The 15,588-nt window shown below is 37.5% G+C and overlaps 1 protein-coding gene across 1 annotated transcript in view; it reads left to right on the top strand.

The window, feature by feature from the left end:
* CDC73 (cell division cycle 73) overlaps nucleotides 1-15,588 on the top strand; it is a 141,603-nt gene that overhangs the window by 12,934 nt on the left and 113,081 nt on the right. The window contains exon 6 of the mRNA XM_058274892.1: nucleotides 423-511. Within this exon, the coding sequence (XP_058130875.1) occupies nucleotides 423-511 (89 nt within the window). The remainder of the gene's footprint in view (nucleotides 1-422; nucleotides 512-15,588) is intronic.

Below are 15,588 nucleotides of genomic sequence, written 5' to 3' on the forward strand. Positions count from 1 at the left end.
CTTCTATTGTTTTGATCTGTTGAGAGATTCAGCACATGTAACAACAGATAAAATTTTAGATACTAATGAAATCTTTGTGGTAAAGGCTCCTCAAAATTTAGTTACAAACTTTCCCAAAGAAAAGGAATTTTTTTGTCAGATGTTTTTCTGCATAAAGGTAGCTATGATATATTGTGGGAAGAACACTTAATCATGGGAAAAAAAGTGATGAAGTTTTTTCCAAAACTTTAGTAGTTTTGCTCTTATGCAATCCTACATATAATTATTTTCTTTGTGTAACTGGAAGTTATATTAAAGTTGACCGAAGGCCAGTCATACTGGGAATGTTGGTAAGGAAATGTTATATGCAGTGTTTTTTGTTTTTTTTCCTACTAAAAATTAAACACACTTGAAAAATATTGAATAATCAGTGATTATTTCAGGATGAAGAGTGTGTGCGCCTTGATAAAGAGAGATTGGCTGCTCGTTTGGAGGGTCACAAAGAAGGGATTGTACAAACTGAACAGATTAGGTAAGGATTTCTTTAGTAGAAAGTGGACAGTTGGGAGTAAGTTTAAAAGAAGGTGATACGTGGACATGTTTTATGATAGGGGGATTGGAAGCCATTTTGCTAATCACGCTTTCTGAAAAGCCTTCTCTTCTTTCCAATTATATTACTATATTTGTCTTTCCTTTTTAAAATCAATTCATAATCCAAACCTCTAAGTTACTCATGTAATCTCTTTTTGATTTATAACTTTTTCTGTAAAGTGCCGCACAGTAAATATTTTTGGCTTTGCTTGTCATAACAGTCTCATGAAGGTCAACCACTCAGTTCTTCCATGGTAAGGAGAGCAGTCACAGGCAATACATAAATTGAACAGACATGGCTGGAGTTGGCCTGTTCATTGAGTTATAACTGACATGCAGTAAATTGCACATATTTAAAGTGTACAGGTTTTTGTGTTATGTATACATCTGTAAAACCATCATCATAATGAAGATAATGAACACAGCCATCACCCCATAAGTTTCCTGTGAAGGTTTGTTATCCCTGTCACCTACCTATCCTCACATCATCCCCTCCCCAAGCATCTGGTAGTTTGCTGTTACTATAGATTAATTTGCTCTTTCTAGAGTTAGATATAAAAGAAATTACATAGTATGTACTCTTTAGGGAGTTGGGTTTCTATCACTTAGTATCATTATTTTGAGACTCATCCATATTGTTGGGTGTATTAATAGTTCATTCCTTTTCATTGCTGAGTACTATTCCATTGTATAGATATACCATGGTTTATTTAACCAGCCACTTATGGATGTTGGGGTTGTTGCCATTTTTTGGCTATTAAAACTAAAGCTGCTATAAACATTTGTATACACATTTTGGAATGGGCATATGTTTTCATTTTTCCTAAATACCTAGAAGTAGAATGGCAAGGTCATATGGTAGTATAGGTTTAACTTTTGAAGAAACTGCCAAATTTCTTTCAATTTACACTTGTACCAGTTTATATTTCTGTGAACAGTGCTTGACTGTTCTGGTTCCTCCACATCTTGCCAGACTTAGCTTAGTTGGTCTTTTTCTTTTGACTATTTTGAACAGTTTTGTTGTGACGTATTCACATACCATACAGTCTATCCAAAGTGTACAGTCAGTGGCTTTTAGTATAGTCACAGTGTTGTGTATTCATTACCACACAGAATTTTAGAACAATTTCATTATCCAAAAAAAAACTCCACACCCCTCTTAGCATGCAGAAGTTTTTAATTTTTGCTGTTCTAATAGGTACGTAGTTATATCTCATTGTGGTTTGGTCTTGTGTTTCCCTAATGGTTAATGATGTTGTAATTATCTTTTCATGTTCTTATTTGCCACTCTGTATCTTCTTTGGTGAAGGGTCTCATTAGATTTTTGTCCCATTTTTATTGGATTGTTTGCTTGTTATGTTTGGATATATTAATAACTCCTTTTTCAGATACATGCTGTACAAATATTTCTACCTGTCTGTAGCTTGTTTTTTCATTCTTCTAACAGGGTCTTTTGAAAAGCAGAAAATTTTAGTTTTGATGAAATATAATTTATCTGTATTTTGTGGATTGTGCTTCTGGTATTGTATTAAAAAAATCTTTGCCCAAATAAGATCAGTAAAGATTGCCTCCTTCCTCTATTTTCCTGTAGAAGTTTTATAGTTACAGATTTTATATTTAAGCATGTGATCAGTTCAAGTTTTAGTATATGGTATGAGGGAGGTCAAAGTTTTTGTTTTTGTTTTTAAATGAGCTAAGAATTGAACTTCGATTATGTACATATGAATAGCCAATTATTCCAGCATTATTGGTCTCCATAGAACTGTCTTTGCATCTTTGTAAAAAAATCAGTGTGTAGGTATTTTCCTGGGTCCATTCTGTTCCATCGATCTTTCTTTATGCCAATACCACACTATTTAAATTACTGTACCTTTATGATATGTCTTGAAATAAGGTAGAGTTAGCCCCCCCAGCTTTGCTTTTACTATTCTAGGTCAACCCTTTGCATTTACACATAAGTTTTGGAATTAACTTGTCTATGTGTTAATGAAGAAATATTTGTCGTCTTTAATTTCAGCAACATTTTGTAATTTTCAGTGTAAGTAGGTCTTACGTATCTTTTTTTTACACTCTTTAAAATTAAAGTTAATAGATCACAATGTTACATTAAAAAACATGAGCTTCCCATATAACCTACTCCCCACCCCCATACCCCATCATTTTTGTAAATTGTTTTTTTTTTGAAGATATATACATCTCAAAAAATGTTATATTAAAAAACATAAGAGATTACTGTATATCCCCCACCTCCCCACCCCCCTCCTCCCAGGCCAACAACTTCCCCTGTCATTGTGGCACACTCATTGCACTGGGTGAACACATTTTGGAGCACTGCTGCACCACATGGATAATAGTTCACACTCTCCCCCAGTACATTCAGTGGGTTATGGCAAGATATATAAAGTCCAGTGTCTGACCCTGCAATAACATTTAGGACAACTCAGAGTCCCCAAAATGCCTCCATATCACATCTCTTCTTCCCTCTCCTTGCCCTCAGCAATTATAGTGGCCACTTTCTCCACCTCAGTGCTACAATTTCTTCTATTACTAGTCATAATAGTTTTATAGTAGAATATCAGTAAGTCCACTGTAATCCATATTTCATTCCTCCATTTTGTGGACCCTGGGATGGCGATGTCCTCTCTACCTCTAGATCAAGAGGGGGCTTAGATTCCACATGGATGATGGATGCAATTCTTCTGCTTGTAGTTGTAGGCACTCTTGATTCCTTGGTGTGGTGGTTGACCATCTTCACCTCCCTGTTAGCTGACCTGGGTAAGTCCAACAAACCAAAGAGTAGGAGTTGCAACTCTGCTGAGGCTCAGGGAATTTCAATTACTAATGGTTCATTTTTAGTATTTAAATATAGCTGATTTTTGTGTATTCTTCTTCTATCCTGTACTCTTGCTAAAATCATTAATTAGTTCTAGTAACTTTTTTTGTAGATTCTATTTTGTTTTCTACATAGACAATCAGTCATGTCTTCGCATGAAGAGAGATTTTCTTCCTTTCCAAACTGGATGGCTTTTCTTTTTCTTGCCTTGTTACACTGGCTACTCTCCCTAGTCCAGTGTTAATAGAAGTGGTGAGATTGGACAATTTTGTCTTGTTTGTGATGTTAGGAGAAAGATTGTTATTCACGTTAAATATGCTGTTAGCTTAAGTTTTTTCCTAGATTGTTTTTCTTGGGTTGAGGAAGTTCCCTTCTATTCCTAGTGTGCTGAAAGTTTTTATCAGAAGTAGATGTTGGATATTATCAAATCTTTTTCTGATTCTGTTGAAATTATGTGGTTTTTCTTTTTTGTTAATACAGTGAAATAGATTAATTTTTTAAATGTTTGCTTTCTATGGTTAAACTTAACTTGGTCAATTTATTAATATCTTTTCTTTATAACAGATTAACCCCAAAGCATAGTGGCTTAAACAACACATGTTTATTGTCTCACACGTTCCATGGGTCAGGAGTCTCAGCATAGCTTAGGTGACTTCTCTGCTTCATTGTCTCACAAGGCTGCAGTTGAGGATTGGTTAGGATTGTGGGCTCCTCTTTGGGCTTGACTGAGGAAAGATCTGCTTCCAAGCTAACTCGGCATCATTGTTGACAGAATTCAGTTCTTTTTGGGTTGTCGACCTAACACATTAGTTCCTCTTAAGCTATTATCTGGAGGACCTCATTGATTCCTTGCCACATTGGGTCTCTTTGTAGAGCATCTGACAACATTGTACTTTGCTTCATCAGAGTAAGCAAAAGGGTAAGAGGTCTAGAGTCCAAGGAAGATGGAAATCATAGTCTTTTTTAAGCCTAATCTTCGAAGTGACATCTATCACTTGTGCAGTATTTTATTCATTAGAAGGAACTTACTAGGTGCAGCCCCTTTCCACCTGTCCTCAAAACCTCCACCAGATATATCAGGGAAGTGGGGGTTGATTACACATGGCAGTGAATGCCCAGGGGTGGTCCTTGACAGCCATTTCAGAAACTGCCTACTACCATAATGATGTGTTATCCTTCATATATATCCAATTAGATTTTTAAAATTTTTATAGTATGAAATTTTTGTACCTATTTTCATGAGTTTTCTTTCCTTGTAATATCTTTGATTCTCTTTTGTTTGGTGGTTTGTTTTTTGGCATTCCTGGGTGGGCATGGAATCTTTGTCTTATTTTTGTGTTAGGATGATTATGGTCTCATGAGTTAGGAAGAATTTCCTTCTCTTCAGTTTCCTGAAAGAGTTTATGTAGAATTACTATTATTTCTTTCTTAAATGGGAGACTCCACCATCTGGGCCATAGTTTTTGTGTGTTCGTTTGTTTTGGTGTGTGGTATTTTAAACTACAAATTGAATTTCTTTAATAGATACAGTAGTATACTGATATAGGGGTATACGGATTCTCTTTTTTTGGAGTGTTTCAAGGAATCTCTCCATTTCATATAAGTTGTTGAATTTATTGGCATATATAGTTCAGAATGTTACTTTCTTATTTTACTATTTTTCAAATTTACAGTGATTCATCCTCTGTATGTCATTCTTTGATGTTAATAACTTCTATGTTAGATTACCATCAGTCTGGTTTAAGTTGGTCAGTTCTTTTGATCTTTTATAAGAACCAGTTTGAGATTATTCCCCCCCCTCCCCCCTGTTGATTTCTGCTCTCATCCTTAGGATTTTCTTTCTTCAGTTTACTCTGGATATAATTTTCTGTACCTTCTTAATACTTTGTAAGATGCAAGCTAAGGTTATTTGATTTCCTTCTACTGCTTTAATGACATCTCACAAATTTAAATATGTAGTGTTTTCACTCAGTTTACAATACTGTCTCATGTTCCTTATGTTTTCTTCTTTGGCTCATGGGTTATTTGCAAATGTGTTAGTTAGTTTTCAAAGATTTGGGTATGTTCTAGGGATTGGTTATTGATTTCTGATTCCAGGGTATGTATGGTCATACTTTGTATTTAGACTAGACTCCTTTGAAATGTGTTTATGCCCCCTGAATATGGCCTACCTTTATTGACCTTTTTATCATAGAATAGTCTTTCTCCCTGTCAGTATTCTTTGCAAAAAAGTTCTTTTCTCTTATTAAAACCAAGGCACTCCTAACACTTTGACTTGTGTTAGTATGGTATATGTCTTATGTGTCTTTTAGCTGTGTGTCTTTATAGTTTCAGTACGTTTCTTCTATGTTTAGAATGTTTACATTTAATGTGATTATTAATATGGTTAATATAAGTTCATCATTTTGCTGTAGTTTTCTACTTGTCTCTTCTGTTCTTTGTTCCACATTTTCTAATTTGTTATAATTCTATTTTCTTTATTATTGGCTTATTAGCTAAACTCTTTGTTATTTTAGCATTCGCTTTAGACTTGATGGTATGCACAGTAAATTATTACAGTCTACCTGCAAGCACTGTTATACCACTTCATAAAAGTATTGGAACCTTATAATAGTATACTTCCATTTCTCCCCTCTCCAGGCCTTTGTGATAATGTTGCCATTTATTTTACTTATGATTACCCCAATGCATTGTTAGTCTTATTTAAACAGACATTTATCATTTTTTAAAAAGAAATTTAAGTAATAAGGAAATTATTGTATATTTACACTCACATAGGTACTATTTTCAGTGCTCTTTATTTCTTTGTGTACATTCATATATACCCAGTGTTTTCCTTCTGCCTGAAGGACTTCTTTTAACATTTCTTTTTGTGCAAGTCTGCTGGTGACTATAGTTTTCAGCTTTTGTGTTTCTGAAGAATTATTTATTTCAACCTAATTTTTTTCATTAAAATTTTTTTTATTGAAGTATGTCATTCATATGTGAACATGTGTACGCAGAAAGTGTATAGTAAAAGTTACAAACTTACAGAACATACGTGATATCATACAGGGCTGTCGTATATTACCCCACCACCAACACTTTGCATGATTGTAAAACGTTTTTTATACACTGCGAAAGAGCATTGTCAAAATATTATTACTTGGCCTGTAGGCACTGCAGAGTGCTGCTTGGCCTGCAGGTGCCATGGAGAACCGACTCAGCTAGATAATGCAACAAAAAAGGGAGACAGACAAAAAGAACACAGAAGATCGCACAGCTAATAGACACAGAGAGCAAATAGCAAGCAAGCCGCAAGGGGGGAGGGGAAATAAAAATAAATACAGCCACAGAAGAATGCACAGCGAATGGACACAGAGCAGACAGCATGCAAAATGCCACAAAGGGGGGGGGGGTAAAAAAAATATACAGTTACTAACTGTAGCTTGAACAAGATTGGTATTAGATCATCTTTGAATGATTGGTAGAATTTACCTGTGAAGCCATCTGGTCCTGGACTTTTGAATTTTGGGAGGTTTTTAATGACTGTTTCAATCTCTTTACTTGTGGTTGGATTTTTGAGGTCTTCTGTTCCTTCTAGGGTCAGTATATATTGTTCTTGTGTTTCTAGTGATTTGTCCATTTCATCTACCTTGTCTAGTTTGATGGTGTACAGTTGTTCATGGTTATCTTCTTAATGATCTTTCTTATTTCTGGCATCAGTGGTAATGTTCCCCCTCTCATTTTTTATTTTATTTATTTTCATCTTCTCTCTTTTCTTTGTTAGTCTAGCTAAGAGTTTGTCAATTTTGTTGATCTTCTTGAAGAACCAACTTTTGGTTTTGTTGATTTTCTTTATTGTTATTTTGTTCTCTATTTCATTTATTTCTGCTCTGATCTTTATTATTTCTGGTTCCTCCAGGTGTGCAGTTAGACCTATTTTAGCTCTTCTTTTCTAATGTAAGCAGTGAGGGCTGTAAATTTCCCTCTGAGCACTGCCTATGCTGTATCCTATAGGGCTTTTTTTTTTTCTTTTTTTCTTTCCCCCGCCCCATAGGTTTTGATATCTTGTTTTATTTATCTTGAGATATTTACTGATTTCTCTTGCCCTTTCTTCTTTGACCGACTGATTATTTACGAGTGTGATGTTTAATCTCCTTATGTTTGTGAATTTCCCCATCCTGCCCCTTTTCTGTTCTCTTCACCTTCTGGTATACACATAATGCAGATGGTTGTGCATTTCGTGTTGTCATTCAATTCCCTGAGACCCTGTCCATTTTTTCCATTCTTTTTAAGGTTAGATGTTCCATTCTCCGTTTCACTTATTCATTCTTCTTCCATTTCAAATTTGCTGTTATAAAATGCTATTGGGTTTTATTTTATTTTTTTTTAAGAAGGGATTGAACCTGGAACCTCATACATGTGAAGCAGGCACTCAGCCACCAAATCATACTTACTTCTCTTTAATGTCTTCTTTTTTTTTCCTCTTAAGGTACCAGGGGCAGGGATTGAATCCTGGATCTGGTATGTGGGAATGGGAAGCCAGTGCTCATCCACTGAGCAACGTTGTCTCCCCTTAGTTGAGTTTTTCATTTGTTTGCTTGTTTTTTTTTTTTGGAGGTACTGGGACTGAACCTGAAACCTCCGATGTGGGAAGTAGGTGCTCAAACACTTGAGCCACATCTGCTCCCCTAATATATTTTTTAATCTCATCCATTCATTTCCATAAGCTCTGTTACTTTTATTTTCAGGCTTTCAAATTGTTCTTTATACTCATCCAGTATCTTTTTTTTTTTTTTAAACCACTTTTAATAATACATATTAATAAAGCATAAAATTCACCCAAAATATATAATCAGTGGTATTTGGTATAATCACGTAATTGTGCATTCATCACTTCAATCATTATTAGAGAATTTTCATTATTTCAATAATAATAACAAAATTCTTCGGCTCTTAATCTCTGTGTTCCATGCTGTACATAGCTGCTATTTCTGGTTTCTTGCACATTTATTAAGCAGTTTTTATTGAAAGATATTGCTCCGGCCGGCAGGGGCGAGTCCAGGGACCTGTGGGAAGAAGCAGGGTGGGACAGGAGTCGAGAGAAGAATGGAGGCAAGACAAGGTTCTGATGAAGCCTCGTTTATTGGGGGTAAAACACGGGCATATATAGAGAGGGAAGGGAACGTGTACATAGGTGATAGGCTGGTCTTGCGGGTGGCAGACGTCCAAGGAGGGGATTGGCCGACAGTTCGCACCGGGTCTGCGGAGTTTCGCTCCTTGCGCATGCGTATTGCTGTGGTCACCTGAGTAGTGGCGGGAGGGGGAGAACAAAGAAGCAGGGAGGAGAAGAATAAGGAAATGACAGGGCAGATTTGTGAACGCCGCCATGTTGTGGGAGGTTGTAGATAGGTCTCACAGTGGGTGGCTCCCTACAATATATTCACATACCATATGATCTATCCGAAGTGTATGATCAATGGCTTTTAGTATAATCACAGTGTTGTGTATTCATCACCACAAAAACTTGTAGAGCCATTTCATTACCCTGAAAAGAAAACCTCCACACCCCTTAGGTTCCCTTCCCCAGCACTCCATAACTACTAATCTAATTTCATCTATATCAGTTGATTTATATTTGCATTTTATGTAAGTGGAATCATACAGTATGTTACACAGTATATTTAGTTCATAGTAGTGCAGTCATACAGTATTTGCCCTTTGACGTGTCTGGCTTGCTTCGTTAAACGTAATGTCCTCCAGGTTCATCCATGTTGTAATATGCTTTATGACTTCATTTTTTCTTACAGCTGCACAATATTCCATTGTGTGAATATACCACAGTTTTGTTTATCCATTCATTGGTTGATAGACACCTGGGTTGTTTCCAATTTTTGGCAATTGTGAATAATGCCACTGTGAGCGTTGGTGTGCAGATGTCTGTTCATGTCACTGCTCTCAGTTCTTCTGTGTGTATACCCTGTCGTGGTATTGCAGGGTCACGTGGCAGATCTATATTCAACTTCTTTAGGAACTGCCAAACAGTCCTCCGCAGTGGCTGTACCATTCTGCATTCCCGCCAACAGTGAATAAGTGTTCCTATTTTTCCACATCTTTGCCAACACTTGTAGTTCTCTGTTTTTTTAATAGTGATATTCTGATAAGTGTGAAGCGATATATCATTGTAGTTTTGACTTGCATTTCTCGAATCATTAGTGTTGTTGAATATTTTTTCATGTTTCATGTTTTTTTTTGTTATTTGCATTTCTTTTTTGGACAAATGTCTGTTCGAGTCTTTGCCCATTTTTTAATTGGGTTGTTTGAATTTGTATTTTTGAATTACAACATATCTTTATATCTCCTGGATATTAAACCCTTATGGGACATGTGATTTCCAAATATTTTTTTCCCATTGAATCGACTGCCTTTTTACAAAGAACTTTGTCTTTGACAAAGACCTTTGGGGTATAAAAGTATTTAATTTTCAGGAAGTCCCATTTATCTATTTTTTCCTTTTGTTACATGTGATTTAGGTGTAAGGTACAAGAATCTACCACCTACTATGAGGTCTTGAAGATATTTCCCTACATTTCCTTTATGGGAGTTTTATGGTTCTGGCTTTTATATTTAGCTTTTTGATCTGTTTTGAGTTGATTTTTGTATAGGGAGTGAAAGAGGGGTCCTCTTTCATTTTATTGATTATAGGTACCCAGTTCTCCCAGCACCATTTGTTGAAGAGACAATTTTGTCTTGTTAACATGGCTTTGGTAGGTTTGTCGAAAACCAGGTGGCCATAAAAGTGAGGGTTTATTTCAGGACTCTAAATTCTTTTCCACGGATGGATATGTCTGTCTTTGTGTCAGTACCATGCTGTTTGACCACTGTAGCAAAGTGCTGTGTTTCAAAGTCAGGCAGTGAAATTCCTCCTATATCATTCTTTTTAAGAATGCTTTTGGCTATTTGGGTGCAATTTCCCTTCCAAATAAATTTGGTAATTGCCTTCCTTATTTCTGTAAACTAGGCTGTTGGAATTTATTTTTTTAATATACTTTTTTATTTTTGTTTTTTAAAGCAACTTAAATTCTTAAATGTTACACAAAAAAATAGGGGATTCCCATCTGCCCTATTCTCTAACCCTCCCACATTTTCCCACATCAGCATCTTTCATTATAGTGGTACATTTGCCACAATTGATGAACATGTTGGAGCATTGCCACTAAGCGATGATTATAGTTTACATTGTAGTTTACACTCTCTACTGCACATTTTTGCAGGTTATGACAAAATATACAATGGCCTGTATCTGTTGTTGATATGTCATTCAGAACAATTCCCAAGTCCTAAAAATGCCCCCAAATTATATCTGTTTTTCCCTCTCCCTCCCTTCAGAACTTCCAGTGGCCACTGTGTCCACATCCATGATAAAATTTCTTCCATTGCTAGGATCACAACAAGTCTATAGTAGAACAACTGTAAGTCTGCCCTAGTCCATTGTCTATTCCCCAATCCTGAGGATTCTGTGTTGGCAATGCCTACTCCATCTCTAATTGTGAGAGGAGGCTTAGCTCTCAGGACAGATGGATGGGACTTTCTTGCTTGTAGTTGCAGACTCTCTCTGTTCTTTGAGACAGTCATTATCAGTCATCATCGCCTTGTTTGTTGTCCTTGGTGACTCCAGTGAATTGGAGAGTAGATATTGCAACTTAGAGATTCAAGGCCCAGGTGGCACATGGACAGACCAAAGAATTATGTCTCCTGGATGTACAACTATCAGCTCTAGTACTAACTGTAGATTCAAAGAGAGGGACAGCAGAGCTATGTGTAGGAAAAACACAAGTAAGTCTAACTCTGTCACACTGCGGAGCGTAAGTTCCGAAGTAGGGCCTATTGGCAGGGTACCAAAATCCTGAGCTATCTACCCTGCCTAAGGTGTCTGGATGTCTCTAGAGCTCTCAGGAGCCCTGATATTTGAGGTTATATTTACTTTGGCAGCCAGTGAGTTCCTGCTGAGATGTGCCTAAGTGTAACCTGTAAAATGACCCCCCAGCTCATTTTGAAGTCTCCTAGCCATGTAAACTCATTTGTCTTTACCCTTTCCACCTTTTGGTCAATGTTTTTTTCCAGTTGCATTGCTAGTTGGTTCTCTCTAGTAATCGCTTGGTGCCAGGGAGGCTCATCCCCAGGAGTCTTGTCCCAAGCTGGGGGGAAGGTAATGCATTTATATCCTGAGTTTTGGCTTAGAGAGTGACCACATTTGAGCAACAAGGAGACTCTCAGGAGACAAACTTAGCCACTCTATAATACTATGCTAAATTTCAATTTCAAAAGTAAAGGTACATAATTACAGTCATCACAATCAGGGACCTGTCAGTGGTCCATCCTCCTTTAGTAGACACTGTCCGTGTACTTGGGATTCTTGCTGTCCCATTAGAGAGTTTGTCAGATGGGAATTCAGTATTTCCTTGGTGATTGTTGTGTATCTCCACCCACTTTGATAATGCCTCATGAACACTTGAACACATTTATATGCCTTATAGTTATACCTCAGGTAAACCATCTCCCATGCATCCCCCATCTCTGACACCCCTTACCAGTGATCCTCCCCTGCCACAGTTGTAACCCTTCTGTGATCCCCAACTTCTTTAAAATTGAAGCCAACAAAATAACCCAATGCAGTTAATAGGAAAAGTATATAATAATGGTTTAGAAAATAATGAATAAAGTATTAAAAAAAATTTAAAGGGTTTTAAACCTTAAAAAAATATAAAATTAAAAATTTTTTAACATTATGTCTTTCATCACTGTAAGATGTATTGTGTTGTATGTATAGTGACATTTACTTCCATTTATTTGCCAGTTGTCTTATTTTTTTCGTTTTGTCTTCAGAGAAACTTTAGGTTACAGAAAAGTGACATACAGAATATAGGTGATTCCCATATACCCAACGTACTCTCCCTTTTCCCCTGTCCCTTATTAATAGCACTTTACATGTGGATGGTACATTTGTTACAATTGATACACAAATATGGAAACATTGCCACTAACCATGGTCAAATGATTTACACTGTGGTTTACATCTTGGACCATACATTTTACAGATTTTGATGAAGTTTGAGGTGGTCTGTATCTATCCTTGCTCATGTAGAATAATTCCATCACCCCAAAAATGTTCTGTGTTCCACCTATTCTGTTTCTCCCTCTCTCTCCCCTCAGAACCCACAGGAACCACCAAAATTAATTCATTGAAGGACCAGATTCTTAGTTACTTGCAACAGCATTGAGGGCTTAACATAATGGACTGCCCTCCCCTATTAGGCACTGCCTGTCTCTCAAGAGACTCCCACCCTCTATTTGAGATCATAGCAGGACTCTGCAGGATGGGAGTCTAACACCTTCCCACTTGTTATGTGAGTTTCCATCCTCGATATAGTACACTATGACAAGATGAATGCTACACACTCCATAGAAGCCTATCCTAGATATGACCTGTCCCACATGCCCCCTACATCCAATGCCTTAAACCAGTAACCCTCCCCTGCCATACTTGCCAGAAGAACATTCCCAGCATTGTAGTTTTAACCACATATCTGCAAATCCCCAGAGTTCACCTGCTCCCTCCCTCAACCATCTGTTGGAACTTTGGTAGGTATTGCATTGAATCTGTAAATCAGTTTTGGTAGGAGTGACATCTTCATGATACATGGTTTTCCAATCCATGAACATGGAATGTCTTTCCATTTGTTTAGGTCTTCATTGATTTCTTTTAGCATTTTTTTGTAGTTTTCTGCATATTGATTCCTGGTATTTGAATCTTTTTGTTGACATATAAATGTAATGTTTCCCTGACCCGCTTTGCAAACCCGTTTCCTAGGGCCTTGGGGAGTGAGGATATAAAGGCCAGAAAAAGCCTTTCTTTCTTATTTACTTTTAATTTCCTCACATGCATTTCCTTGGTATACCAGCAGATGGCACAGTTTGGTAACCTTTTTAGTTCAATGCCTAGTTGGAGTGTGTTTGCTGCAACAGGGACTGGATCAGTGTGATATAGGTTCCTCCCTGGAGGCTAAGAGCTTCGTAATTGAAACTTTCTTGGAGATAGTTTTCCACCCTTTGTTGGCGGCCCTTTCCTTTTCCTGGGTAGGAAATAATTCCACTCCCCTCTATCCTCAACAATGAGTCCCAGGTAGTAGAGAGGGAGATTGAGAGGGTAAGGTCTCTTTAGTCCAGGGTCTCTTAAGTCTCCAGCTGACTCCCAAGGCAAATAGTGGTACAACCCCACCCATCCTGGAAGTACTTATGGGACTATGAGATCAAATTTGTGGGTCAAATGCTGAGTCAGCCTCAGGCCGTGTCCTTCTCTCTCTCCCTTTTCCTGGGGAGGTGCATTCTCAGAAATCTGTCTCGGTTAATACAGACGGATTGAGAGTTTCGATCTCTTTAGTCCCCTGCAGGCTCCCAGGGCAAGACACGATGCATCCCCAGCCAGCCTGGAAGAGTTTGTGGGACTAAAAGACCATATTTGTGGCTCAGAAGCTGAGTCAGCCTTAAGCTGTGTACCCCTTATTTCCCCTTTCCTGGGGAGGTGGTTCCTTTGGGCCCCCTTTGTCTGTAGCTGCTATCCCAGAGGCCTGAGTATTTATAAGTATCTTTACTGTGGAGGAGGGTGCCGGCAGTAGCAGCTGCAACTTTTAATTCACAGTTTTGTTACTGCAATTCTTTTCCTTAGTCTCTGTCTCTTCTACTTGTTGTCCAGCCTTCCCCTAGTGTCCTAAACCCTAGAAGATATTTTTTCTAAGCCATTTCTGTCTATCCCTAGCTATTTTTCTGAGAGAGAAGAGCATCCTGTTTCTAGCCTGCCATCTTCCCAGAGGACACCCCCCCCAGTATCTTCTTAATATCCTTTATCTCTTCAGCTGTGTTTTCCTTAAACTCCTTGAATTGACTTGTTAGATTTGTGTGATTATCACTGATTAGTTGTCTTAAATCTGTGTATTCTCAGGGTTTTTGGTTTGTTCCTTTCACTGGGCCATCTCTTCTTGTTTCTTAATATGGCTGTAATTTTTTGCTAATATCCAGGCATCTGATTATGCTGGTGATTTACTCTTGACAGTCAATTCCTCCCTCTCTTGCCTGCTGGTTTTGTTTCATGGTTCTTCTTTGATTTTTGGTTCAGCTTACTTCTAATTTTTTAACAAATCAGTTTTATTGATATATATTAATAAAGCGTACAGTTCACCTAAAGTGTATAATCAATGCTATTTGGTGTAATCACATAGTTAATGCATTCATCACTTCAATTATTATTAGAGCATTATTAGAGTGTTTTCATTATTTTAATAATATTAATACTGCTAATAAAACACAGAATTCTTCACCTCTCAATTCTCTAAGTTTTTAAAAATTTCCCAGCTTAAGTTATCAAAATAGGGCCAAGGACTCACTCATGGATCAGATCCAAGGGGTTTGGGACCTCAGAGCTTCCAAAAAGCAGTTTTTCTTCATGCAGTTTCCCGAACTTCCAGCAGCTAGTGTTCTTCAGCGACTCTTTCCGTGGAGTGTCTCCTTTAACTTCCACTTACCTGTGATTCTGGTCTAGCCAGATCTGAGATTCAAAGCAGGCTTTGCTCCCTCAGGTCACTGAAGAGAAACCACTCTGAACCCTCACTCTTCCCAGGAAGGAAGATGTCTGTTCCTTCTCAATTGTCTGGGTCATGGGTTTTATGCAGGAAGTTCACTTTGAGGGTGGAAGTTAAGTTCTGTTCCTGGCTATGGGGCCTAGTAACTCCTGGTTTGTCTCTCTGTCCCTCACCCTCCTGGATGATGCACAACACTCTCCTCATCTGCAGATCCCCAGAGCTGCTCCCTTGGACAGTTTTTTGCCCCATCTCCATTGTTTTTGTAAGATAATTGAGCCCTGCCTACCTATTCCAATGGCGTCTTCCTGCTTTAACTTTTGAATGAGATTTTTGCCTAATACAGAATTCTTAGATTACAGTTTTAAAATACTTTAAAGATGTTGTTTTACTGTCTTTTTTTTTCTGGCCTTGTTCACAAAAGACTTTATTATCTAATGATACATCCTGAAAACATACAGAAATCTGCATGGTCCACTCTACATGCAGTAGAACAATCTTCACTTTATGGTAAGTGTCAACTGTTTATTCAGTAGACAATACTTTAAAGTAACGTTCTTAAAGAAAAGC

The sequence above is a fragment of the Dasypus novemcinctus genome, chromosome 13 (genome assembly GCF_030445035.2).
Source record: "Dasypus novemcinctus isolate mDasNov1 chromosome 13, mDasNov1.1.hap2, whole genome shotgun sequence".
NCBI classification, from domain to species: domain Eukaryota; kingdom Metazoa; phylum Chordata; class Mammalia; order Cingulata; family Dasypodidae; genus Dasypus; species Dasypus novemcinctus.